We start from the raw sequence: 24,545 nt of genomic DNA on the forward strand, positions 1-24,545 counted from the left end.
TTAAAAATCTCTCCTTACCGTGGAGTAGGCAATCTACCGAACCACGTAAACTATTGTGTTCTTTTATTGCGTTCATACACGAACCATGATCAAGTCTACGGGATCAAATTGGATGATTTGAAAATTGAAACTGGAGGATATCTTACCCCGGTGTGTCACCCTCTCTACTCATTCGTGGCGTCTAAGTATCTCCTCCCAACCATCTAGGTACCTCTCTCTCTCACTACTTAAGAAACTAATTAATCATTGAAAATTATTCATGGTTGCAAAACATGGCCTTAATACGAGCTCTTTTTGGAAAAGTTATAAAACAGCCAAGCCCACTAAGTGAATAACAAATTAAGAAACGACTAATAATGAAAATCCTAACTAAACTTATGCCATTTATTGGACCCTAACTAATAATGAAAATCCTAACTAATATGCCATTTATTGGGCCCTAACTAATAATGAAAATCCTAACTAAACTTATGCCCTTTATTGGGCCCTAATCTTATCTCTATAGACTGCCAGCGGAAGCTAGAGATAAGGGACGACAGAGACATTGTCATTCGGTAGAGATCGGTGATGTACCTTTAGTATCATCCACCTGCAAAAGTAGACATATCATTGGGGCCCATTAATGCCATTTGTGAAGGGAAAATTCAAAGCCGCCCTAAATTTGGAGCCTTCTCGGTATCAAGATATAGTTCGATGCTTACACTGTTTTTGATATATGGCGGGTACGAAACTGGGGACCACACTGAATGAAGGGTCACGATCACGTAGACATCAGGTGCGTGGACCCACTTTTAAGTTTTAACTTCTGGGACTCATGATAAGCACTTTGCATAGAGCAAGGAATATTCTTATATTCTCACAAAAAGTGAGCTGCTGTTGGATCAAATATCAAGGATGTGGTGATGAGTATGTGTTTGTACGATATTTCATCATATAATTTCTCTATTTTTTATAATTTTAAGGGTTTTTTTTTTTCCGCAAAAAGAGTAAACCAATATGCAGTAATTGCAGCATTTCCCATTTCATCATATAATTTCTCTATAACAAAGAAGCCAATATCCAGAATTTCGCCATATTTTCTGAATCGGGTATCTCTTGACGGAAATCATATAGAAGAAGACGTTTCAATTCAAAAAGAGAAAAATGACCTTCACTACAAAACCCAAAAACCCTATTCGATTTCCCCCATACACAAGGAGGCAAATAAGCAAAAAGGGTACTGGACGGCCTACACCATAATATGATCCAAACCGTCCATTTGACGGCCCTCAACGTAAATAGGTTGTGCCCAAAAAATCATTTCGATAGGATTATTCTAGTCTTCCAATCTATAGAGCATAATTTTTGGGACACAACCTATTTACATTGTGGCCCATCAAATGGATGGTTCGGATCATCCTATGGCCTTAAATATGTTGTGGCCAAAAAATTATTTACATAGATCCTAGCCTTCCGATCTATAGAGGTTTCCATGACATGTGGTTCCTCTATAGACTAGAAGACTAGAAGGCTGGGATCATCTTATGGAAATGATTTTTTGGGGCACAACCTATTTACATTGTGGCCCATCAAATGGATGGTTTGGATCATCCAATCGTATGCCGTATTGTACTTTTTAAAAAAATATTGAACTACACAAGCTTACACCATATAAAAACTCTAAAAATCAGGGGATGTTGGAATATCATAATCCCACACCTAAAATTCTTGGGGCGCAACCTATTTACGTTGTGGGCCATCAAATGGACGGTTTGGATCATCCTATGGCCCTAAATAGGTTGTGCCCAAAAAATTATTTCCATAGGATGATCCTAGCCTTCTGAAGGGATGTTGGAATATCATAATCCCACACCTAAAATTCTTGGGGCACAACCTATTTACGTTGTGGCTCATCAAATGGACGGTTTGGATCATCCTATGGCCCTAAATAGGTTGTGCCCAAAAAATTATTTCCATAGGATGATCCTAGCCTTCCGACCTATTGAGGTTTCCATAGCATGCATTTCCTCTATAGATCGGAAGGTTGGGATCATCGTATGGAAATGATTTTTGGGTTACAACCTATTTACATTGTGGCCCATCAAATGGATGGTTTGGATCATCCTATGGTGTCCCGTAGCAAAAAAATGGCCAAATGTCATTACTCTATCTGCCAATTAGCAAACTATGTTACTCGCTTTACAAATAGTGCATAGTTGGTTACTCTTTTTGCAAAAACCCTACAAACACGAGAAGGCATATCCAGTAACTAATTTGGGTCATTGTATGGGCATTTTTCCTGTCAGTCTGTCAACACGATAAGGCATATCCAGTAACTAATTTGGGTCATTGTATGGGCATTTTTCCTGTCAGTCTGTCACCATTGTCATTTGGTGATACTGAATTGGGTCATTATATCCGAGAATTTATATGATGGGTGGCCGTGAAAACACGTGAAGTCTAAAAAAAGTAGGTACGGCCCGGCCCACTTTATTTGATGATCCAAACCGTTCATCTATTTGGGCACAACATGAATAGGCTGTGCCCTAAAAATCAGTTCCATAGGATGATCCTAACCCTACGATCTGTAGAAGATTCCATAAATGATTTTTGGAAATCTCCATATTCAGATCAGTTCAGATCGGAGGGTTAGGAACATCCTATGGAACTGATTTTTGGGGCACAACCTATTTATGTTGTGCCCAAATAGATGAACGGTTTGGATCATAAAAAAAGTGGGCCGTACCTACTTTTTAGACTTCACGTGTTTTCACGGCCACCCATCATATAAATTCTCCATTATTATATCCATTATATGGACATTGAATTCATTTTGCCTTAAATTCAATTGGGGATGACTATTATTGACTAGTCATAAGGAAAAAAAATCATCTCTCTCTCTCTCCACCCCCCTATAAATAGCGCTTATGTTTCTTAGGCAACACATTTATCTACTACCAAAAATGAGGGCCTGGATCTTGATTTTGCTCTCCTTAGCCTCTTTGTTAGGTTCCTTTGCATAGCAATGTGGAAGACAAGATGGGGGACCTCGGTGCCGAGAGGGCTCTGTTGCAGCCAATATGGTTATTGTGGCACCAGCTGCGCGTACTGCGGGGCAGGCTGCCAGAGCAATTGCCATGGCTGTTTGACACAAAACTTCACTACTCTATCTGCCAATTAGCAAACTATGTTACTTTTTTTTACAAATAGTGCATAGTAGGTTACTTCTTTTGCAAAGACCCCTACAGACACGAGAAGGCATATCCAGTAACTAATTTGGGTCATTATATGGGCATTTTTTCCTGTCACCTTTGTCAATTGGTGATTCCCCTACATTGAATTCCTTTTTCCTTAAATTGAACTGTGGATAACTATTATTGACTAGTCATGAGGAAAAAAATCCTCTCTCTCTCTCTCTCTATATATATATATATATAAATAGCGCTTATGTTTCTTAGGCAACACATCTATCTACTAGCAAAAATGAGGACCTGGATCTTGATTTTGCTCTCCTTAGCCTCTTTGTTAGGTTCCTTTGCAGAGCAATGTGGAAGACAAGATGGGGAGCTCGGTGCCGAGAGGGCTCTGTTGCAGCCAATATGGTTATTGTGGCACCAGCTGCGCGTACTGCGGGGCAGGCTGCCAGAGCAATTGCCATGGCTGTTTGACACAAAACTTCACTACTCTATCTGCCAATTAGCAAACTATGTTACTTTTTTTACAAATAGTGCATAGTAGGTTACTTCTTTTGCAAAGACCCCTACAGACACGAGAAGGCATATCCAGTAACTAATTTGGGTCATTATATGGGCATTTTTCCTGTCACCTTTGTCAATTGGTGATTCCCCTACATTGAATTCCTTTTTCCTTAAATTGAACTGTGGATAACTATTATTGACTAGTCATGAGGAAAAAAATCCTCTCTCTCTCTCTCTATATATATATATAAATAGCGCTTATGTTTCTTAGGCAACACATCTATCTACTAGCAAAAAGGAGGACCTGGATCTTGATTTTGCTCTCCTTAGCCTCTTTGTTAGGTTCCTTTGCAGAGCAATGTGGAGCTGGGGGAGCTATGTGCCCGAGAAGGTTCTGTTGCAACCAATATGGTTTCTGTGTCAGTATCTGTACGACACAAAACTTCACTATGAGCGGTGATGAAGGCATGGCCTCCATCATCACTCCATCCCTCTTCGACCAAATGCTGAAGCCTCAAGGTATTGGGATTAATTAATTATCTTTTGGATTTTCTTTTGAATAAATAAATGTTTCCGCTAGTTGCTCTGTATATCTCTGATATCGGTTATTTGTGGTTGTTTTGGCCTTGCATGTCCATGTGGTTGTTGTTGGAAATCGGGGCGTGCTACACTGTCTCAGGGACCCCGGTTTGCGGCATGACAAAACTTATGCCATTTATGCCGTTTATTGGGCCTTAATCTTATCTCTATAGACTGCCAGCGGAAGCTACAGATAAGGGACGAGAGAGACATTGGCATTCGGTAGAGATCTGTGATGTACCTTTAGTATCATCCACCTGGACAAGTAGACATATCGTTGAGGCCCCATTAATGGCATTTGTGCAGGGAAAATTCAAAGCCGCCCTAAATTTGGAGCCATCTCCGTATCAAGATATTGTTCTTTGCTTACACTGTTTTTGATATATGGTGGGTACAAAACTGGGGACCACACTGTATGACGGGTCACGTTCACCTAGAGCATGGTATATTCTTATATTCTCACAAAAAAATTATTTCCATAGGTGGATCCTAGCCTTCCAATCTATAGAGGTTTCCATAACATGTGGTTCATCTATAGACTAGAAGGCTGGGATCATCTTATGGAAATGATTTTTGGGGCACAACCTATTTACATTGTGGCCCATCAAAGGGATGGATTGGATCATCCAATCGTATGCCGTATAGTACTTTTTGAAAAAGACTGAACTACGCAAGCTTACACCATATAAAAACTCGAAAAATCAGGAGATGTGGGAATATCATAATCTCACGCCTAAAATTCTTGGGGCACAACCTATTTACGTTGTGGCCCATCAAATGGACGGTTTGGATCATCCTATGGCCCTAAATAGGTTGTGGCCAAAAAAATATTTCCATAGGATGATCCTAGCCTTCCGACCTATTGAGGTTTCCATAACATGCATTTCCTCTATATATCGGAAGGCTGGGATCATCTTATGGGAATAATTTTTGGGTAATTATATGGGCATTTTTCCTGTCACCTTTGTCATTTGGTGTACTGCCCAACATTGAAATCCTTTTGCCTTAAATTGAATTGGGGATGACTATTATTGACTAGTCGTAAGGAAAAAAAATCCTCTATCTCTCTCTCTCTCAGGTCAGGATCTGAGGAAGTTCTTTCAGCCCCTCTACGTGGCCCAATAAAAGCATGCCACCTGTCCCTGGGAAAGTTTCTTTAAGCAATTATCAATTATGCCGTGTTCTATTATCTATTGACAAAATGACCATTTTGTCCCTGCCTTTTCAATTACATGATAGTGTAAGCCAGTATGCTTCAAAAAGTGCGCTAAACCATAGGATGATCCCAACTGTCCATCTGACGGGCCAAAATACATTCTACCCCAAAAATCAATTTTATAGGATGATCTTAGCCCTACGATCTGTAGAGGAATTGTATATTTTAGACACATCTATATAATTTTTGGGCACAATCTATTTATGTTGTTGGTCATCAAATGGACGGTTTCCTTCAAACAACTTTCCAGTTTTTGAAGCGTACTGGACTATACGGCTTACACTATCACGTAATTGGAAACGCAGGGACAAAATTGTCATTTTATCAATAAAAATAGAGCCAGGGTATAATTGCTTAATGCAACTTTCCCAAGAAAAGGTGGCTTGCTTTTATTGGGCCACGTAGAGGCGGTGAATGATCTTTAGAAAATGCTTTTCTCCCCCTCCCACCCTATATAAATAGCGCTTATGTTTCTTAGGCAACACATCTATCTACTTGAAAAAATGAGGACCTGGATCTTGATTTTGCTCTCCTTAGCCTCTTTGTTTGGTTCCTTTGCACAGCAATGTGTCAGACAAGCTGGTGGAGCTCTGTGCCCGGGAAGGCGCTGTTGCAGCCTGTTGGATAAATTAGATAATGGATGTGATCTATGGTTTATTCGAACCCAAAAAATCTGTAACTTGAAATGAGAAAACTCTTTCTGTTTGGAAATTAGAAATAAAATAGAACTTATCTGTTTGGTTGAAAACCCTTTGGAAATCGGATTGAAAAGAATAAGGCTGAGTCGTGCCACTGGTCACTCTCTTTAAGAAACGTATCCGCCCCCTACCGGTGCAACCGGGATTTGCAAACCGACGCTCCAAGATAAAACAGTCAAATTGGCCCCAATCCACGTGCACTCACTGACTGGTCCACCCAGAATCACAAATGGAACTGTGGTCAGAATGAACGGAACGAAGGAGGAAGAAGAACGGAACAGAAAGTGCAAAAACGTCTGTGTAATTTTCTATGTTAAAAACAATCTGTCTCGTCCCCTTTTATAGACCTGAAAGTGTCTGTTGGGGAGAACCACCATTAAAACACACTCTTAAAGGCCAGTAACGTTTTTTCTCCCAACAGTCATTTTTGTGACCGTTGAGATTTTAAACGGTTCTTTGCAACCCAAACCCAAACCCGGACCACGGGCCACGGCCACGGCCCGGCCCAGCGAGGCGAGGCGCGCATGTGTTTTTTACACATGGGCTTGTGCTCTTCTAAAAGTCCAAGACCCAGCAAATTCTAAAGCCCCTTGAAGGCTCAAGCCTTTCTCCAACTCTCTATCTTATATGGATGAGAAAATTTCTCTCAAGCTCCTATGTGGGACTATTTATTTTGCTTTGGTTTAGAGAGCACAATGTTCACACACACATCAAGGTCTTGGGTTCAAGTCCCCATTTAAGCAAAGGACTTTTGCCTTTCAAATAAGAGAGGGAAACTTTAATTTGAATCTTCCCTCTAAATTTTAAATACAAAGAAAAAGTATCTTTGACTTTTCAACTCTAATTTTGATTTAAAAATACTAACAATCCCCCACAAGATTCAAAATACAGTTACAGTTTTGAAAACGGAAGTATCTGACCACATTAGAATAATAGAGCGGATTCATACCGGTGTCTTTTGGACTTCAACCGATATTTAGGATAAACAGATTACGTTACCGAGTACGGGTAGAGTTAGACTCCTTCAACCTTTCCTCGTAGGTGTAACCGACTAACCTCTCACCCACACCCTACCATCGATTCCTTGGTGATTCAATCACAGTTTTGAAACATTTTGGCCTTGTTCCCCTCTTGGTTCTCATGAATGTTCTAGAGAATTACTCGTTAAATTCTCATAGGAGGCGGCCTTACTTCCATATTCACTTAGGTCAGTCATCAAGTATGCACTGCAAGTAACATACCACCCAATATAGGTTATGAACTGATTAAGAGCTTATAACTCATCCTTTCTCATTTGCAGTGAACACTATCTTCCAATATTTTGAACCTAGGAGTAGGGGTTGATAGTGTTAACAAACCATCCGGTGACTTGTTAGTACCTATTGAACCAAATTCCAGGGATCTCCTTTCACATTGGTTGGGGGTCCATCACTAATGGTTCATGCCACGAGCTTTAACCTCATTCCATGCAATGCCTCATAAACCACCTTGTTTATCTGTGGCTTTGTTAGAGGATTTGCCAGATTCCTCTCCGACCTTACAAAGTCGAGTGCTATTGTTCCCTTACTCAAGTATTGCTTTACCAAATTATGCCTCAGGCGAATATGCCTTCTTTTGCCATTATAGGTCTTATTTTTTGCCTTGGCTAAAGCAGCTTGGCAGTCACAGTGTAGAAACACCGAGGGAACTGGCCTTGGCCATAAAGGCACATTTGCCATAAAATTCCTGAGCCATTCGACTTCAGCTCCTGCTAGGGCTAAGGCTATAAATTCCGCTTCCATAGTGGAACTTGTACTACATGTTTGTTTAACCGATTTCAAAGAAATCGCACCACCACCAAGGGTGAATACATATCCACTGGTAGACATTGAATCTCTTGAATCAGAGATCCAATTCGCATCACTATAGCCTTCTAAGACAGCAGGAAACCCCCTAAAATGCAGTCCAAAGTTCATTGTACCTTTTAAGTACCTCAACAACCTAGTCAAAGCCCGCCAGTGTTCATGTCCTGGTCTGTGTGTGTGTTGACTGAGTTTTCCAACTGCTAGTGCAATGTCAGGTCTAGTACAGTTCATTAAATATGACACTGAACCTATAATACTTGAGTATTCTTTTTGGGATACCAACTCACCTTTGTTTTTCTTTAGGTGAACCTGACAATCTAAAGGTGTCTTTGCAGGTGAACTATCATATTGTCCAAACTTCCTAAGAATGTTCTCTACATAGTGAGACTGAGACAATGTTATTTCATTTTCTTTTCTAATGATTTTCATTCCTAGAATTACATCAGCTTCACCCATATCTTTGGTTTCAAAGTTTGACATTAAAAATCTCTTAGTAGATTTAACTATGTCTAAACTAGTACCCATAATCAGTATATCATCTACATGTACACACAAAATTACACCTTCATCACCATTAAACTTACTATAAACACATTTATCAGATTCATTTATCTTATAGCCATTTGTAATTAAGACACTATCAAATTTGTCATTCCACTGTTTAGGTGCTTGTTTCAAGCCATACAGTGACTTAATTAATTTACAAACTTTATTTTCATGTCCAGTTACAATGAATCCTTCAGGTTGTTTAATGTAGATTTCTTCATCTAAATCTCCATTTAAGAAAGCTGTTTTTACATCCATTTGATGTATTACCAATTTATGAATAGAAGCTATAGCTAATAATATCCTAATGGTGGACAACCTAGCAACAGGAGAATAAGTATCAAAGTAGTCTATCTCCTTCTTTTGTCTAAAGCCTTTAGCTACTAGCCTTGCTTTAAACTTATTAATTGTCCCATCAGGTCGTAGCTTCTTTTTAAATATCCACTTGCTATCTAGTGCTTTAGTTCCAGGAGGAAGGTCCACTAGTTCCCAAGTGTGATTTTCTATTATGGAGTCTAGTTCACTTTTATAGCTTCTTTCCAGAATACAGCATCTGGAGAAGTTACAGCTTCAGTATAAGTTACAGGATCTTTATCTATTAGATAGGTGAACATCCCATCTCCTAGATTTGTTTCTTTCCTTTGTCTTTTACTTCTTCTGAGTTCTTGAAACTCAGGGTCCAATTCCTTTTCAGTTTCAGTTTGATTTCTTGAAACATTACTAGGTTCTTTAGGAATTTCTTTCTTCATAGGGAAGTGATGTTTAAAGAACTCAACATCCCTAGATTCAATTATAGTGTTATATTCTAGGATATTTTGAACTGATTTCAAAACCAGAAATCTATAGGCAGTACTATTTTGAGCATATCCTATGAATACACAGTCACAAGTTTTAGGTTCTAGTTTTCTTTTCTTAGGTTCAGAATTCCAACCTTAGCCAAGCAACCCCAAACTCTTAAGTGAGATAAACTAGGCATCTTGTTATGCCATAAATCATATGGTATTTGACCCTTCTTCTTTGGAGGTATCCTGTTATATATAACACGCCGACAGAAGTGCTTCCCCCCACAAGTTTAAGGGTAAACCAGAACTTATTAACATAGCATTGAACATATCCTTTAAGGTTCTGTTCATCCGTTCTGCTATACCATTTGATTCAGGTTGGTATGGGGCTGTGGTTTCATGGATAATACCATTATCATCACAGAACTTAGTTATAGAGTATTCTGTTCCTCTATCTGTTCTAAGTCTTTTAATTCTTTTATCTAACTGATTTTCCACTTCATTTTTATATTTGATAAAGGCTTCTTCAGCCTCATCTTTAGATCTAAGAAGGTATACTTTAGTGTACCTAGAGTAGTCATCTATAAAGGTTACATAGTACCTTTTACCTCCTCTAGATTCAAAATTTTTAAAATCAGCTAGATCACTATGAATTAGCTCTAATAATTCAATTTTTCTTTCAACACTAAAGTGGGGTTTCTTAGTGAATTTTGCTTCAACACAAATTTCACATTTTTCTTTACCAGGTTCAATCTTTTCATTTATTAAACCTAAGTTGCAAAGTCTTTTAATATAAGGTGCACTTCTATGACCTAGTCTACCATGCCATATATCAAAAGATTCAACTATGTAAGCAGAAGAAGATGGTTTTTCATTCATAATTTCAAGTACATTCAGTACAAACAAACCATTGGCATTATAGCCCTTTCCTACAAATACATTACTTTTACTAAGGATTGCCTTGTTTGCTTCAAAAGTGAGTTTCAGTCCATTTTTGTTGAGGAGCGCGCCAGACACCAGGTTCTGCCGTATATCCGGCACATACAGCACTTCTTGCAATGCAAGTATCTTTCCTGAAGTTAACTTCAGAAGGACCTTGCCTTTGCCCATGACTTTCGAGGTCTGTGAGTTGCCCATATAGACCTGATCTCCTCCATCAACTGTAGTGAAGTTGTAGAAGGAACTTCGGTCTCCACATATGTACTTGGTAGCACCTGTATCCAGCACCCTCTCTTTTGGATTTTCCACCAAGTTCACCTCAGTCACAACTGCTGCAATCATATCTGCCTCGGTTAGATTAACCTTAGCACTGGATGAACCAGTCTTTCGGTGTCGACAATCCTTCTTGTAGTGTCCGAGTTTTACACATTCAAAACAGACTCCTTTCTTCTTAGCTCCAGATTTCTTGAAGTTCTTATCCTTCTTCGGTTTCAGATTCTTAGATCCATCATTCTTGGTTTCAACAATGTTTGCCTTAGAGGTGTACTCTTTGGCCTTTAGTTGCTTATCCTTAAGTCTGTTTTTCTCTTCAATTTTAACCCGAACAACCACTTGGTCTAAGGTCCATTCCTTTGTCTTGTGTTTCATTCTGATTTTAAAATCTTTCCAAGACAAAGGCAGTTTCTCAATGAGAGAACCAGCCATGAATGTATCAGGTAATTTCATACCTTCCTTAGCTAATTCACCAATAATAAACTGATACTCATCTATTTGGGCAGAAATAGGTTTCCCATCTTCCATAGTAAAGTCTAAAAAATTTTCTATCACATATTTTCTATTTCCAGCATCTTCTAATTCATATTTAGTTACTATGGCATTCCAAAGATCAGTAGCATGCTCATAGGAATAATAGATATTATAAAGTTCATTTGACAAACCATTCAACAAATGATTTTTGCAGATATAATCTGCATTATCCCAATCAGCAGTTTCTTCATTTGGTTTTGGTTGGGTAAGGAAAAAAGCAACACCAGTTTGTTGCAAAGCAAACAAGATCTGTTGTTTCAACCTTTTGTAATTCAAACCAGTTAGTCGTTCGATTTTTGACAAATTAGGAACAGTATTGAGAATTCTGTTCCCAACAGGTGTTCGAACGACAGAATTTGGATTGGAATTCTTACTAGAGATGGGAAGAACAGAAATTGGGTTTGGATTATCAGAAGCAATAAGATCAGATCTGTTTTGTTATGATTGTTAACACTATTGGATAAATTAGATAATGGATCTGATCTATGGTTTATTCGAACCCAAAAAATCTGTAACTTGAAATGAGAAAACTCTTTCTGTTTGGAAATCAGAAATAAAATAGAACTTATCTGTTTGGTTGAAAACCCTTTGGAAATCGGATAGAAAAGAATAAGGCTGAGTCGTGCCACTGGTCACTCTCCATAAGAATCGTATCCGCCCCTACCGGTGCAACCGGGATTTGCGAACCGACGCTCCAAGATAGAACAGCCGAAATTGGCCCCAGTCCACGTGCACTCGCTGACTAGTCCACCCAGAATCACCAATGGAACTGTGCTCAGAATGAGCGGAACGAAGGAGGAAGAAGAACAGAACAGAAAGTGCAAAAACGTCTGTGTAATTTTCTATGTTCAAAACAATATGTCTCGTCCCCTTTTATAGACCTGAATGTGTCTGTTGGGGAGAGCCACCATTAAAACACACTCTTAAAGGCCAGTAACGTTTTTTCTCCTAACAGTAATTTTTGTGACCGTTGAGATTTTAAACGGTTCTATGCAATTAAGGTGGTGTGTCCATATTAAAACCAAAGGGTAAAAATCAAAACGGTTTTTTGCAATAAAAATAACCTTTTCATTTAAACCCGGACCTCAGACCACGGCCCGGCCCGGTGAGGCGAGGCGCGCGTGCGTGTGTGTGTTGTTTTTTACACATGGGCTTGTGCTCTTTTAAAAGCCCAAGACCCAATAAATTCTAAAGCCCCTTGAAGGCTCAAGCCTTTCTCCAACTCTCCATCTTATATGGATGAGAAAATTTCTCTCAAGCTCCTATATGGGACTATTTAATTTGCCTTGGTTTAGAGAGCACAATGTTTACATATACATCAAGGTCCTGGGTTCAAGTCCCCATTCAAGAAAAGGACTTTTGCCTTTCAAATAAGAGAGGGAAACTTTAATTTGAATCTTCCCTCTAAATTTTAAATACAAAGAAAAAGTATCTTTGACTTTTCAACTATAATTTTGATCTAAAAATACTAACACAGCCAATATGGTTACTGTGGCACCAGCTGCGCATACTGCGGGGCAGGCTGCCAGAGCAATTGTCATGGCTGTTTGACACAAAACTTCACTACGAGCGGTGATGGAGGTGTGGCCTCCATCATCACTCCTTCCCTCTTCGACCAAATGCTGAAGCATCAAAATGACCCCACTTGCCAAGGCAAAGGCCTCTACACTAACAATGCTTTGATTGATGCTGCAAATGCCTTTGATGGCTTTGGCACCGTTGGGGACGTTGACACACGTTTTAGGGAGATTGCAGCTTTCTTGGTTCATACATCCCATGAAACTAATGGTGGGTTTCTAATACCATCCTAGATAGAATGAGAAATAGCCAGCGGAGGGGCTAGGGCCTCCTTACTTCAAAACGTTTCATTCACTCCATTCCTCAGTAGTAATGAAAAAGGATAACTAAAAACTAGTTAGAATAAAGATAACTAAGATAAGGATAAAGATAACTATAAAGTAATCTAACAAAACAACTAATTAGCATGTGAATGGATAGAGCCGTGTGGAGAGAGGATGCCGGAAAGTAGAGTCGTTGATTGTTTAGTTCATAATCTTCTAGCTCGAGCTCAAAAAATGTTTTCCCTATATATACGTATACGTAGGGAAAGTGGGCAACTAGTATCTGTGATTAATGGATTCATTAATTGATGTATTCAGGTAAGTGGGCAACTGCACCAGGCGACCAATATTCATGGGGATATTGCTTCCTTCAAAAACAAGGCAAGAATCCAGTAGATTACTGCGTTGCAAGTACAGAATTTCCATGTGCTTATGGTAAAAAATACCACGGCCGAGGTCCCATTCAAATCTCGTAGTAAGTTCTTCTTTTCCCATGCATGTTTTTTCTGTTGTTTCTAGATTTAGCTTTCTAGAGGACTATCTTTACTTGGATTTTGATGCTTGCAGCAACTACAACTATGGCCCAGCTGGAAAAGCCATTGGGGTGAACGTTCTCACCAACCCTGATCTAGTTTCCACAGATGCTACCGTTTCATTTAAGACAGCCATATGGTATTGGATGACCTCTAAAACACAAAAACCTTCCTGCCATGATGCCATCACAGGCCGATGGACACCATCTGATGGGGCATGAAAAACAACAACTAATTAGCTGTCAACACGTGGCCCCAGAAGGACCCACCACAAATCCAGCATCGGCCCAGGGGCAATCCGGTAATTACCTAAGAGTGGGTAAACCTAAACCCACAAAAGAGCCGACACCTGTCCTGGGGTCGGTAATCCAACCACCCCAGGTCTCCCTCTATAAAAGGCCTCTCAAGGCTCAAAGCAATGGGTAATAACTTCTAAGCTACCACTCCTAAATTTTTGGCTCTGCAGTCCTACTCATACTGACTTGAGTGTTGAAGGGCCCGTCTGGAGCAACGATTCCGGGTTGGTCTTCTGACCTCGTGTGCTCTTGTGCAGGACTCAGCTCCTTCACTTCGGCTCCTCGGGTCCTCCAGCTCAGCTCTTATGTCACCCCCGTATCTGTTACCGATTTTAGGCCTAACAGATTGCCGCCATCCGTTGGACTCCGAACTAAAAGCTGTTCGAATCCCCTATACAAAATGGAAGGGCGGAAGAGTGCTCGGGTACCAACTGCACGAACTACCCGAGCTGTAGTACATCGTGGGGTTCGAAGTGACCGAATCGCCTCGCAGGTAGTAGCTCCCTCTGCAACAGCAGAGCAGAGCCCTGCTCATCCAGAACACCTCAATCCCACTCCCACTCCGGATCAAGTTCAAGCCCTCTTCCAACAGATGACCGCTCTTGTCAGTCAATACCAACACCTGATCCAAGCACCTCCCCTGCATCCCCCAGAGGCCCCACTACTTGTACAGGAAAGATCGAGTGGGCACAGGGGGGAGCCAGCGCGCCCTAGTGGAAACTGGACCCACCACTCCACAAGGCAAGTCCATCATTCCAGAACCAGGGAGGCCCATACAGAGCCTTGCCATCGCCAGAGGTCACGATCTCGCTCTACGCAGAAGCACTAAGCCAAGGAAGACCGAGCGTCGCGGGAAAAATCCCAGCATCGTCGAAGGAGTCCGGAAAGTCACTCCGGCTCCGTCGCGAGCCCCTCAGTAGAGAAAAATAAGTCGTTGGGCAGAGCAGACCGGAGGGCTGACCCAATGTTGTGGAGAATAGAAGAGATAGACCACCGTATCGAAGAGCTGGCAAAGGATCAAGGCTGGCCCGCTGTGAAGACGTACTCAAGTAAACCTCTGTTCACCGATAATGTTATGAACGTGCCAGCACCCAGAGGGTTCAAAATGCCGACTGTTTCGCAATATGACGGAACCACCGACCCTGTGGACCACCTGGAGACGTTCAAGACTATGATGCTCCTCCACGGCGCCTCTGATGGATTCTTCTGCAGGGCATTCCCGACCACAATGACCGGTGCAGCCCGGGAGTGGTACTCGAGGATCAAGCCGAACTCCATTAGCAACTTTGAGGACTTTGGGGACGACCTGGTCCGCCATTTTATGAGCAGCCGGAGGCCGAGGAAAACAACAGCATCCCTGATGGCTTTGCGACAGGAAGATAACGAACCTCTAAGAACATTCGTGAGCCGTTTCAACAGGGAGGCCCTCCAGGTGCCAAACTTTGATCTCTCAGCTGTAGTAAATGCGCTCCTAGCGGGCGCGAAGTCTAATGATTTCCGGCGATCAATAGCTCGCCAAAACCCGCACTCACTGGCGGATCTGATGGCTGGAGTCGAGGAATACCTAGCCGTGGAGGAGACTCTGGCAGCCTTAGATTCAAACCGGAGGAGGACCTCTGAAGAAAAGAACCCTACCAAGCTGCGTAGGGATGATAAAGCCACGAGAAGAGAAAGATCCCCGCAGAGAAGGGAAGAGAATTACACCCCCCTCAACACCTCCAGGAGAAGCATACTGGCCGCAATCGAGGGAGAAGAATTCGTAAGTTGGCCAACCAGGATGATCTCAAAAGGAAACAAGAGAGACAAGTCGAAGTATTGTAGGTTCCATAGAGACCACGGGCACGACACAGATGAATGCTGGCAACTCAAGGAAGAAATCGAGCTGCTGATTAATCGGGGGTACCTAAAAGGGTATGTTAAGAGTAATGGCGACGAAAGAGAGCGCAGGCGGAGAAGCCCTCATGGCCAAAGCCCTCGACGACCCCCACCGTTTCCTGTGCGGAACCAATCTCCCCCGTCGTCCAGTCCACAGCCGGAGATACACCAATCCCAGCCCAAGGGGGTCATCAACACAATTATGGGCGGACCAGCCGCCGGGGGTACATCATCTGCTGCTCGAAAAGCCTACGCACGCCGAGTCAACGCCTTGCACACGTGCAGCAAGAAGATGAGGACAGAGAACGAGATCTCCTTCTCAGACGCGGACCTCGACAACTTGATACTCCCCCATGACGACGCCCTGGTCATAACCATGCTAGTCGCAAACTGGGAAGTGAAGAAGATCCTCGTCGACAACGGGAGTTCGGACGACATTCTCTACTACCATGCATTCGAGCAGATGATGATAGGAAATGACCGCTTGAAGCCAGCAAACTCTGATTTGTTTGGTTTTTCAGGAGAAATTGTTAAAGTGGAAGGGCAGATTGAACTCCCAGTCCTCGTCGGGGAACCGCCCTGTCAAGTTTTCACAATGGTTAACTTCCTGGTAGTGAGGGCCACTTCAGTCTATAACGCTATCTTAGGACGTCGATGCCAGAACCTCATACGTGCAGTCGCCTCAATGTATCATAAGAAAATGAAGTTTATAACACCAAACGGTGTGGGAGAAGTCAGAAGAGATCAACCACAGTCCAGGGAGTGCTATGCCATGGCCTACTTGATCTGAATCGTTGCCGATTGACCTACTTGATCTGAGAGACGAAGTCCAGGTGACTGAACCCGCCAAAAACCTTAGAAAATACTATCAATAGCCTGTCGCCCGACACAAAAGCGGATGCCATTGTAATTACGCTTGTGTGGATAATAAAAAAAGGCTACCGCTTCTTTGCAAAGTTTCGAGTTCCTCAGATCATGACATTGCTTGGTTCACCCCGGCTCGTCTCCACAAAGACTGGAAGCGCACTCCTGGTCGGGAACGGGCCCGCGCAGAAAACCCAAACCATCTTAGAAACCCAGTTCACTAAAACTTGGGTACTCGCTGCTTGGTTCGCCCCGGCTCGTCTCCACAAAGACCGGGAGTGCACTCCTGGTTGGGAACGGGCCCGCGTAGAAAAACCAAACCATCTCAGAAACCCAGTTCACTAAAACTCGGGTACTCGATGCATGGTTCGCCCCGGCTCGTCTCCACAAAGATAGGGAGCGCATGCCTGGTCGGGAACGGGCATGCGCAGAAAAACCAAATCATCTCAGAAACCCAGTTCACTAAAACTTGGGTACTTGCTGCTTGGTTCGCCCCGACTCGTCTCCACAAAGACCGGGAGTGCACTCCTGGTTGGGAACGGGCCCGCACAGAAAAACCAAACCATATCTGAAACCCAGTTCACTAAAACTCGGGTACTCGCTGCTTGGTTCGCCCCAGCTCATCTCCACAAAGACCGGGAGCGCACTCCTGGTTGGGAACGGGCCCGCACAGAAATACCAAACCATCTCAGAAACCCACTTCACTAAAACTCGGGTACTCGCTGCTTGGTTCGCCCCAGCTCGTCTCCACAAAGACCGGGAGCGCACTCCTGGTCGGGAACGGGCCCGCACAGAAAAACCAAACCATCTCAGAAACCAAGTTCACTAAAACTTGGGTACTCGCTGCTTGGTTCACCCCGGCTCGTCTCCACAAAGACTGGGAGGCACTCCTAGTCGGGAACGGGCCCGCGCAGAAAAACCAAACCGTCTGAGAAACCCAGTTCACAAAAACTTGGGTACTCGCTGCTTGGTTCGCCCCTGCTCGTCTCCACAAAGACCGGGAGCGCACTTATGGTCAGGAACAGGCCCGCGCAGAAAAACCAAACCGTCTCAGAAACCCAATTCACTAAAACTTGGGTACTCGCTGCTTGGTTCGCCCCAGCTCGTCTCCACAAAGACCAGGAGCGCACTCTTGGTCGGTAACGGGCCCACGCAGAAAAACCAAACCGTCTCAGAAACCCAGTTCACTAAAACTTGGGTACTCGTTGCTTGGTTCGCCCCGGCTCGTCTCCACAAAGACAGGGAGCGCACTCCTGGTCAGAAACGGGCCCGCGCAGAAAAACCAAACCATCTCAGAAACCCAGTTCACTAAAACTTGGGTACTCACTGCTTGGTTCGCCCCGGCTCGTCTCCATAAAGACCGGGAGCGCACTCCTGGTCGGGAACGGGCCCGCGCAGAAAAATCTAACCGTCTCAGAAACCCAGTTCACTAAAACTTGGATACTCGCTGCTTGGTTCGCCCTGGCTTGTCTCCACAAAGACCGGAAGCGCATTCCTGGTCGGGAATGGGCCCGCGCAGAAAAACCAAACCGTCTCAGAAACCCAGTTTACTAAAACTTGGGTACTCGCTGCTTGGTTCGCCTCGGCTCGTCTCCACAAAGACCGGGGGCGCAGTCCTGGTTAGGAACGGGCCCGGGCAAAAAAAACCAAACCTGCTCGGAAACCAAGTTCACTAAAACTTGGGTACTCGCTGCTTGGTTCGCCTCGGCTCGTCTCCACAAAGACCGGGAGCGCACTCCTGGTCAGGAACAGGACCGGGCAGAAAAACCAAACCTACTCAGAAACCCAGTTCGCCAAAATTTGGATACTCGCTGCTTGGTTAACCCCGGCTTGTCTCCGCAAAGATCGGAAGCGCACTTCTAGTAAGGAACAAGCCCGGGCAGAAAACCAAACCCTTGCAAAAACCCAAGTTCAATAAAACTTGGTCATTCGAAGTCGTTCAGAGCATACATGGCCGGACATGATATTTCACTTCAAAATCCTAGTCGTCCTAAGTTGTTCAGAACATCTCCAGCCAGAATGGATATAACGCGTGGGTAAAACTTAACCTGAAGGGTAAGTTGTAGCTCATCTGTTTTTCTGCCGACCTGAGATGGACGACCTGAAATGGCTGACCTGAATCAGTTTCCAGTTCATCCGTTCCTCAAGCCGACCAGGATATAGCGCAATGCGCTGCAGGACAAAATTCTGGTCATCTCAAGCCGACCAAGATATAGCGCGATGCGCTACAGGACAAAATTCTGGCCATCTAAAGCCGACCAGGATATAGCGCAATGCGTTACAGGATAAAACTCTGGTCATCTGAAGCCGACCAAGACTCGGCGTGATTCGCTACAGGACAAAATTCTGGTCATCTCAAGCCGACCAGGATATAGCGCAATGTGCTACAGGACAAAAATCTGGTCATCTCATGCCGACCAGGATATGACGTGATTCGCTACAAGACAAAATTCAATTTTGTCTTTTAGCAGATTGCGCTATATTCTGGTCATCTCAAGCTGACCAGAATATAGCGCGATGCGCTACAGGACAAAATTTTGGTCATCTCAAGCCGACCAGGACTGGGCGTGATTCGCTACAGGACAAAATTCTGGTCATCTCAAGCCGACCAAGATATAGCGCGATGCGCTACAGGACAAAATTCTGATCATCTCAAGCCGACCAGGATATAGTGCAATGCACTACAGGACAAAACTCTGGTCATCTGAAGCCGACCAGGACTCGACGTGATTCGCTATAGGACAAAATTCTGGTCATCTCAAGCCGACCAGGATATAGCGCAATGCGCTACAGGACAAAAATCCGGCCATCTCAAGCCGACTAGGATATAGCTTGATTCGCTAAAAGACAAAATTATGGTCATCTCAAGCCGATCCGGATATAGCGTCATCCGCCCAAAAGGCTTAGCCGGACAGATTTCACTCTAAGTTTCTGCCCATCCCAGGCCTCCCAGATGGCTTAGCCGGACAGATTTCACTCCCAGTTTCTGCCCACATCAGGCCGCCCAGAAGGCTTGGCCGGACAGATTTCACTCCAAGTTTCTGCCTGTCCCAGGCCGCCCAGAAGGCTTAGCCGGACAGATTTCACTCCAACTTTCTGCCCATCCCAGGCCGCCCAAAAGGCTTAGCCGGATAGATTTTCCAGGCCGAACAGACGGCTTAGCCGGACAGATTTCCCAGGCCGAACAGACGGCTTAGCCGGACAGGACTTGGCCGGACAGATTTTCCAAACATATTCCCCAGGCCGGACAGACGGCGTAGCCGAAAGGATTTTCCGGGCCGGACAGAATATGACGCGTCCGCTAGACGACAAAAATCAATCCGACCTAAGCCAGACAGGACTTGGGCGGATAGATTTTCCGGACAGATTCACCAGGCCGGACAGATTTCCTAGGCCGGACAGACGGCTTAGGCGGACAAATTTTCCGGTCTGATTCCCCAGGCTGGACAGACGGCTTAGCCCAACAGATTTCTCAGGCCGGACAGACGGCTTAGCCGGACAGATTTTCCGGACAGATTCCTCAAGCCGGACAGACGGCTTAGCTGAACAGATTTTTCGGGCCGGACAGACGGCTTGGGCGGACAGAATATGACGCGTCCGCTAGACAACAAAAATCAGTCTGTCCCAAGTTGGACAGGACTTGGCGGACAGATTTTTCGGACTGATTTTTCGGGCCAGACAGACGGCTTAGCCGGACAGATTTTCCAGGCCGGACAGACGGCTTAGTCGGACAGATATTCCGGACTGATTCCCCAAGCCGGACAGATTTCCCAGGCCGGACAGACGGCTTAGCCGGACAGATTCCCCAGGCCGGACAGACGGCTTAGTCGAAGAGATTTTCCGGGCCGGACAGACGGCTTGGCTGGACAGAATATGATGCGTTTGCTAGACGACAAAAATCAGTCCGGCCCAAGCCACACAGAACTTGGCCGGACAGATTTTCCGGACAGATTCACCAGGCCGGACAGATTTTCCAGGCCGGACAGACGGCTTAGCCAGATAGATTTTCCGGACTATTCCCCAGGCCGGACAGATTTTCTGGACAGATTCCTCACGCCGGACAGACGGCTTAGCCGAACAGATTTTCCGGGCCGGACAGAATATGACGCTTCCGCTAGACGACAAAAATAAGTTCGGCCCAAGCTGGACAGGACTTGGCCGGACAGATTTTCCCGACAGATTCACCAGGCCGGACAGATTTCCCAGGCCGGACAGACGGCTTAGCCGAACAGAGTGCCCGGCCGGACAGACCGCTTAGCCGGACAGATTTTCCGGACAGATTCCCCAGGCCGGACAGACGGCTTAGCCGAACAGATTTCCCAGGCCGGACAGATTCCCCAGGCCGGACAGATGGCTTAGCCGAACAGATTTCCCAGGCCGGACAGACGGCTTAGCCGGACAGATTTTCCGGACAGATTCCCCAGGCCGGACAAACGGCTTAGCCAGACAGATTTTCCGGACAGATTCCCCAGGCCAGACAAACGGCTTAGCAGGACAGATTTCCCAGGTCGGACAGACGGCTTAGCCGGACTGATTTTCCGGACAGATTCCCCAGGCCGGACAGACGGCTTAGCCGGACAGATTTTCCGGACAGATTCCCCAGGCCGGACAGACGGCTTAGCCGAACAGATTTTCCTTGCCGGACAGATTTTACACCTCAATTCCTGGTCACTCCCAGCCGGATCTCTTACTTCATTTCATCGAGCCGTCCCGAACATCGGCTCGTTCTACCATTCAGGAATATAACTCATCGCACTTCCCCAAATCACTACAATGACTTAGAGAACTGGGTGGCAACTGATGGGGTATGAGAAACAACAACTAATTAGCTGTCGACACGTGGCCCTAGAAGGGCACACCACAAATCTAGCATCGGCCCAGGGGCAATCCGGTAATTACCTAAGAGTGGGTAAACCTAAACCCACAAAAGAGCCGACACCTGTCCTGGGGTAGGTAATCCAACCACCCCAGATCTCCCTCTATAAAAGGCCTCTCAAGGCTCAAAGCAAAGGGTAATAACTTCTAAGCTACCACTCCTAAATTTTTGGCTCTGCACTCCTGCTCATACTGACTTGAGTGTCAAAGGGCCCGTCCGGAGCAACGACTCCGGATTGGTCTTCTGACCTCGTATGCTCTTGTGCAGGACTCAGCTCCTTCACTTCGGCTCCTCGGGTCCTCCAGCTCAGCTCTTACGTCACTGCCGTATCTGTTACCGATTTTAAGCCTAACACCATCCAATGAAGATAAAACTTGCGGGTCGCCTTCCTGGATTCGGTGTTTCCACCAACATCATCAATGGAGGACTTGAATGTGGCAAAGGGAACAATGTTGCGGTCGCTAACTGCATCGGATTCTACAAGAGATACTGCGACATACTTGGTGTGAGCTATGGCACCAACCTTGGCTGCTACAACCAAAAGCCTTTTGCTTAGTTAATTAGGCTTTTCTATGTATTTGAATAAGTGACTACTAGTGTCATCTATGTAAAAGTATATGTATATGTCAAAGACCATTTGGCATTAGTGTTAAAATCCTCTGTAAATATAAGTTGATTACATAAAACTATATGGAGGATGCATTAGAAATCTAAAGTGTGACGATTCTATGAAACGGGGTGATCTTCCTTATATGACTAGATAATAAACCAGGTGTACTATTTCTCAAAGTAACGTTATTATTGTGGTTTTCTCTTAAAATTATCATCGATTACCCCTTATATATGGTGCATAGTGACTCCAAACAAATGGAGAAGAGAGGAGGAAACACAAGTGAAAAACTGAAATGAAACAGCCCGCCACCCAAAGGAATCCACTAAAGAGATAAGAGCAACTAAAACAAGAAGAAATCCTTCTTCTTCAAATGTAAAGGCTAAACTTGATTCAAATCTTTGCAAAAGTCTATTCTCTACAGCTCAAATAAACAATTAAGTAGGCATGGAATAACCCTCCAGCCATAGGTGCACTTCCAAAGGCTCGAACAACATTTCCTAGTTTGACAACACAAGTTTCAAGAAAGAAGGGAGAGAAAAACTAAACTTACTTTGACTAATACTTAAGGCTAACTTACTAAACTTAATAGGGGTCGAATAAATAGAAAGATCTACGTTTGCAGTGCTGACGTGTGTCCCACGCCCCCCAATCTTAGCTTTGACTAGTGTCATTTTAATAGAAAGTAAAGAGTTCTACTAGAAATGGCTTGGCTACTTGGCTAGCGACGTTGGTATTTCATCAAATGATCCCAGGCCCTTGATGAGGTATGATAAATGGCAAGCTGTGGTTTTTGGGTTTTGCCATGGAAAAAAGTAAGATTTCTTTATTTTAAAATTTCTTGATTGGCTGTTATTATCTTGCTGGGAATTGTTACTCTATAAGTTGAGGAGAGGAGTGCCAATATCAAAACAAGAGAGTGTGGATAATAATAATTGATAGACCAGGCAAACGGGTGGACTGGGCTGTGTTTCACCCAACCCTACGGTCTGGGTGGTACGGGCCGGGTCACAAATGACCCGGAATCTTACGGGTCACTATTTTGTGAAACCAGACCCCACCCGTATGGGCCGGGTGGACCTACGGGTCACCTAATTGTTTTTATTCCCACACTATTGGATGATCCAAGCCCTCCATGTGATGGTCCATAATGTAAATAGGTTGTGCCCAAAAAATCATTTCCATAGGATGATCCTAGCCCTCTGATCTATGGAGGAATTGGATATCATTATTTATGGAAATCTCTATAGATTGGAGGGCTAGAATCATCCTATTGAAATGTTTTCTGGGTCACAACATATTTACATTGTGTTCCATCACATGGACGGTTTAGATCATCCTATGATGTGGTCCATATAATACTTTCTGAAAAATAGGGGCCTATAAGGGCGTACACCGTATAAAATCTCGACCATTTGGGTTTTTACGGCCACCCGCAGGCACCTGTGGGTTTACCCAGCCCAGCCAGTTTTGATGGGACACGTACGGGCTGGGTCAAATTTCAACGGGTCACTGACCCAGACCTGTAAATTGCAGGCAGGCTGGGTGGACCCGCGGGTCCGGGTCACTTTTTCCCAGGTCTAGTAATTGATCTATTCGAAACACTCTGGCCCACCATGATTTAATGATCCTATCCACGCACAAAATAGATGATTCAATTCCGTGGACAATGGGCAATCACAAAATGAAATAATCCATGGATAGTCTTAAACTAGTTTGAGGAAAGCATCCTCCCTACAAAACGATATTATCTTTGCATTTATTGTAGGAGTGAATGTTCTCTTAAAATACTCTTTTAAGAGGGAACGTTGATAATGGTGCTTCTTCTGATCCCTAACCCCCTACCTTGATTGGTTGTCTGACCTTCTCCCAACATACAAGATGAAATTTTCGCTTCTCCTCCTACCCTCCCCAAAGGAATCTTCTTTATAGTTTCTCTATTTGGTTGATCATACTCATCGGGCATTTGAATACCGATAGTTGATATATTGGCAAATTTGCAAATATTACCTTGATCAAAGTTATTCTACCTCCGAAAGACACCAGATTTCGCTTACAAGCATCCATCCTCCTTTCCACCCTCTCTAAAACCTACTTCTATTGCTTCATTGACGGCCTGCCCCTCCCAACAGGAGTCCCAAGTAAGTTGGAGGGAGTTGATCCGCCATACAACTCAATACGCTTGCCATGTTAATTTTAAATTGTATTTTTTGGTTAGCTCTATTTTGTTTTATTTTGAAAGTTGTAGTGATGACAAATTTGTAATTTTGTATCCATGGGCATGTTAGTCATTTTGCCTAGCTTGCACATGTGTGAGCCACACATGTTTGCTACAACTTTTTCCAGTATTTTCTATTTCAAATTCAAACCTTAATTGAAACTCTAATCCCATTATCTTAGCATTAAAGTCCCCACTTTCCCATACCCACTATCTCCTACCAAAGCAATTACTTCTCTTTACTTTCCTTTACCAAGCCTATTCTCATTAACTCATTTTGGTAGAGATTCTCCACTACCTAAATCTCCATTGAAGCTCTCTTGTGTGCAAGCTTTCATTTGAAG

General features: G+C 43.9%; 2 protein-coding genes across 2 annotated transcripts; both read left to right on the forward strand.

Annotated features, from left to right (window-relative positions):
• The first annotated feature begins 5,566 nt into the window (after positions 1 to 5,566).
• LOC143886622 (endochitinase-like) lies at positions 5,567 to 22,048 on the forward strand. The gene is made up of 5 exons (XM_077390668.1): positions 5,567 to 6,091; positions 12,566 to 12,876; positions 13,248 to 13,404; positions 13,497 to 13,677; positions 21,741 to 22,048. Exons 1-5 carry the CDS (start codon positions 5,940 to 5,942, stop codon positions 21,927 to 21,929), a joined length of 990 nt encoding a protein of 329 aa, XP_077246783.1. The 5' UTR covers positions 5,567 to 5,939; the 3' UTR covers positions 21,930 to 22,048.
• On the forward strand, positions 13,664 to 16,710 carry LOC143886621 (uncharacterized). The gene is made up of 2 exons (XM_077390667.1): positions 13,664 to 13,884; positions 14,016 to 16,710. Exon 2 carries the CDS (start codon positions 14,723 to 14,725, stop codon positions 16,421 to 16,423), a length of 1,701 nt encoding a protein of 566 aa, XP_077246782.1. The 5' UTR covers positions 13,664 to 13,884; positions 14,016 to 14,722; the 3' UTR covers positions 16,424 to 16,710.
• Positions 22,049 to 24,545: the final 2,497 nt, after the last annotated feature.

Source organism: Tasmannia lanceolata, unplaced genomic scaffold (assembly GCF_043159265.1).
Source record: "Tasmannia lanceolata isolate RefF3 unplaced genomic scaffold, GAP_Taslan_0.1 ptg000011l, whole genome shotgun sequence".
Lineage (NCBI taxonomy): Eukaryota > Viridiplantae > Streptophyta > Magnoliopsida > Canellales > Winteraceae > Tasmannia > Tasmannia lanceolata.

Excerpts from the sequence above, each read along its gene's own strand:
- LOC143886622 (XM_077390668.1), top strand. The coding sequence starts at position 5,940 with ATGTTTCTTAGGCAACACATCTATCTACTTGAAAAAATGAGGACCTGG. Across the intron at positions 12,877-13,247 it reads TACATCCCATGAAACTAATG|GTAAGTGGGCAACTGCACCA; the intron begins GTGGGTTTCTAA and ends TGATGTATTCAG. Across the intron at positions 13,678-21,740 it reads GATGGACACCATCTGATGGG|ATAAAACTTGCGGGTCGCCT; the intron begins GCATGAAAAACA and ends CATCCAATGAAG.
- LOC143886621 (XM_077390667.1), top strand. The coding sequence starts at position 14,723 with ATGTTGTGGAGAATAGAAGAGATAGACCACCGTATCGAAGAGCTGGCA.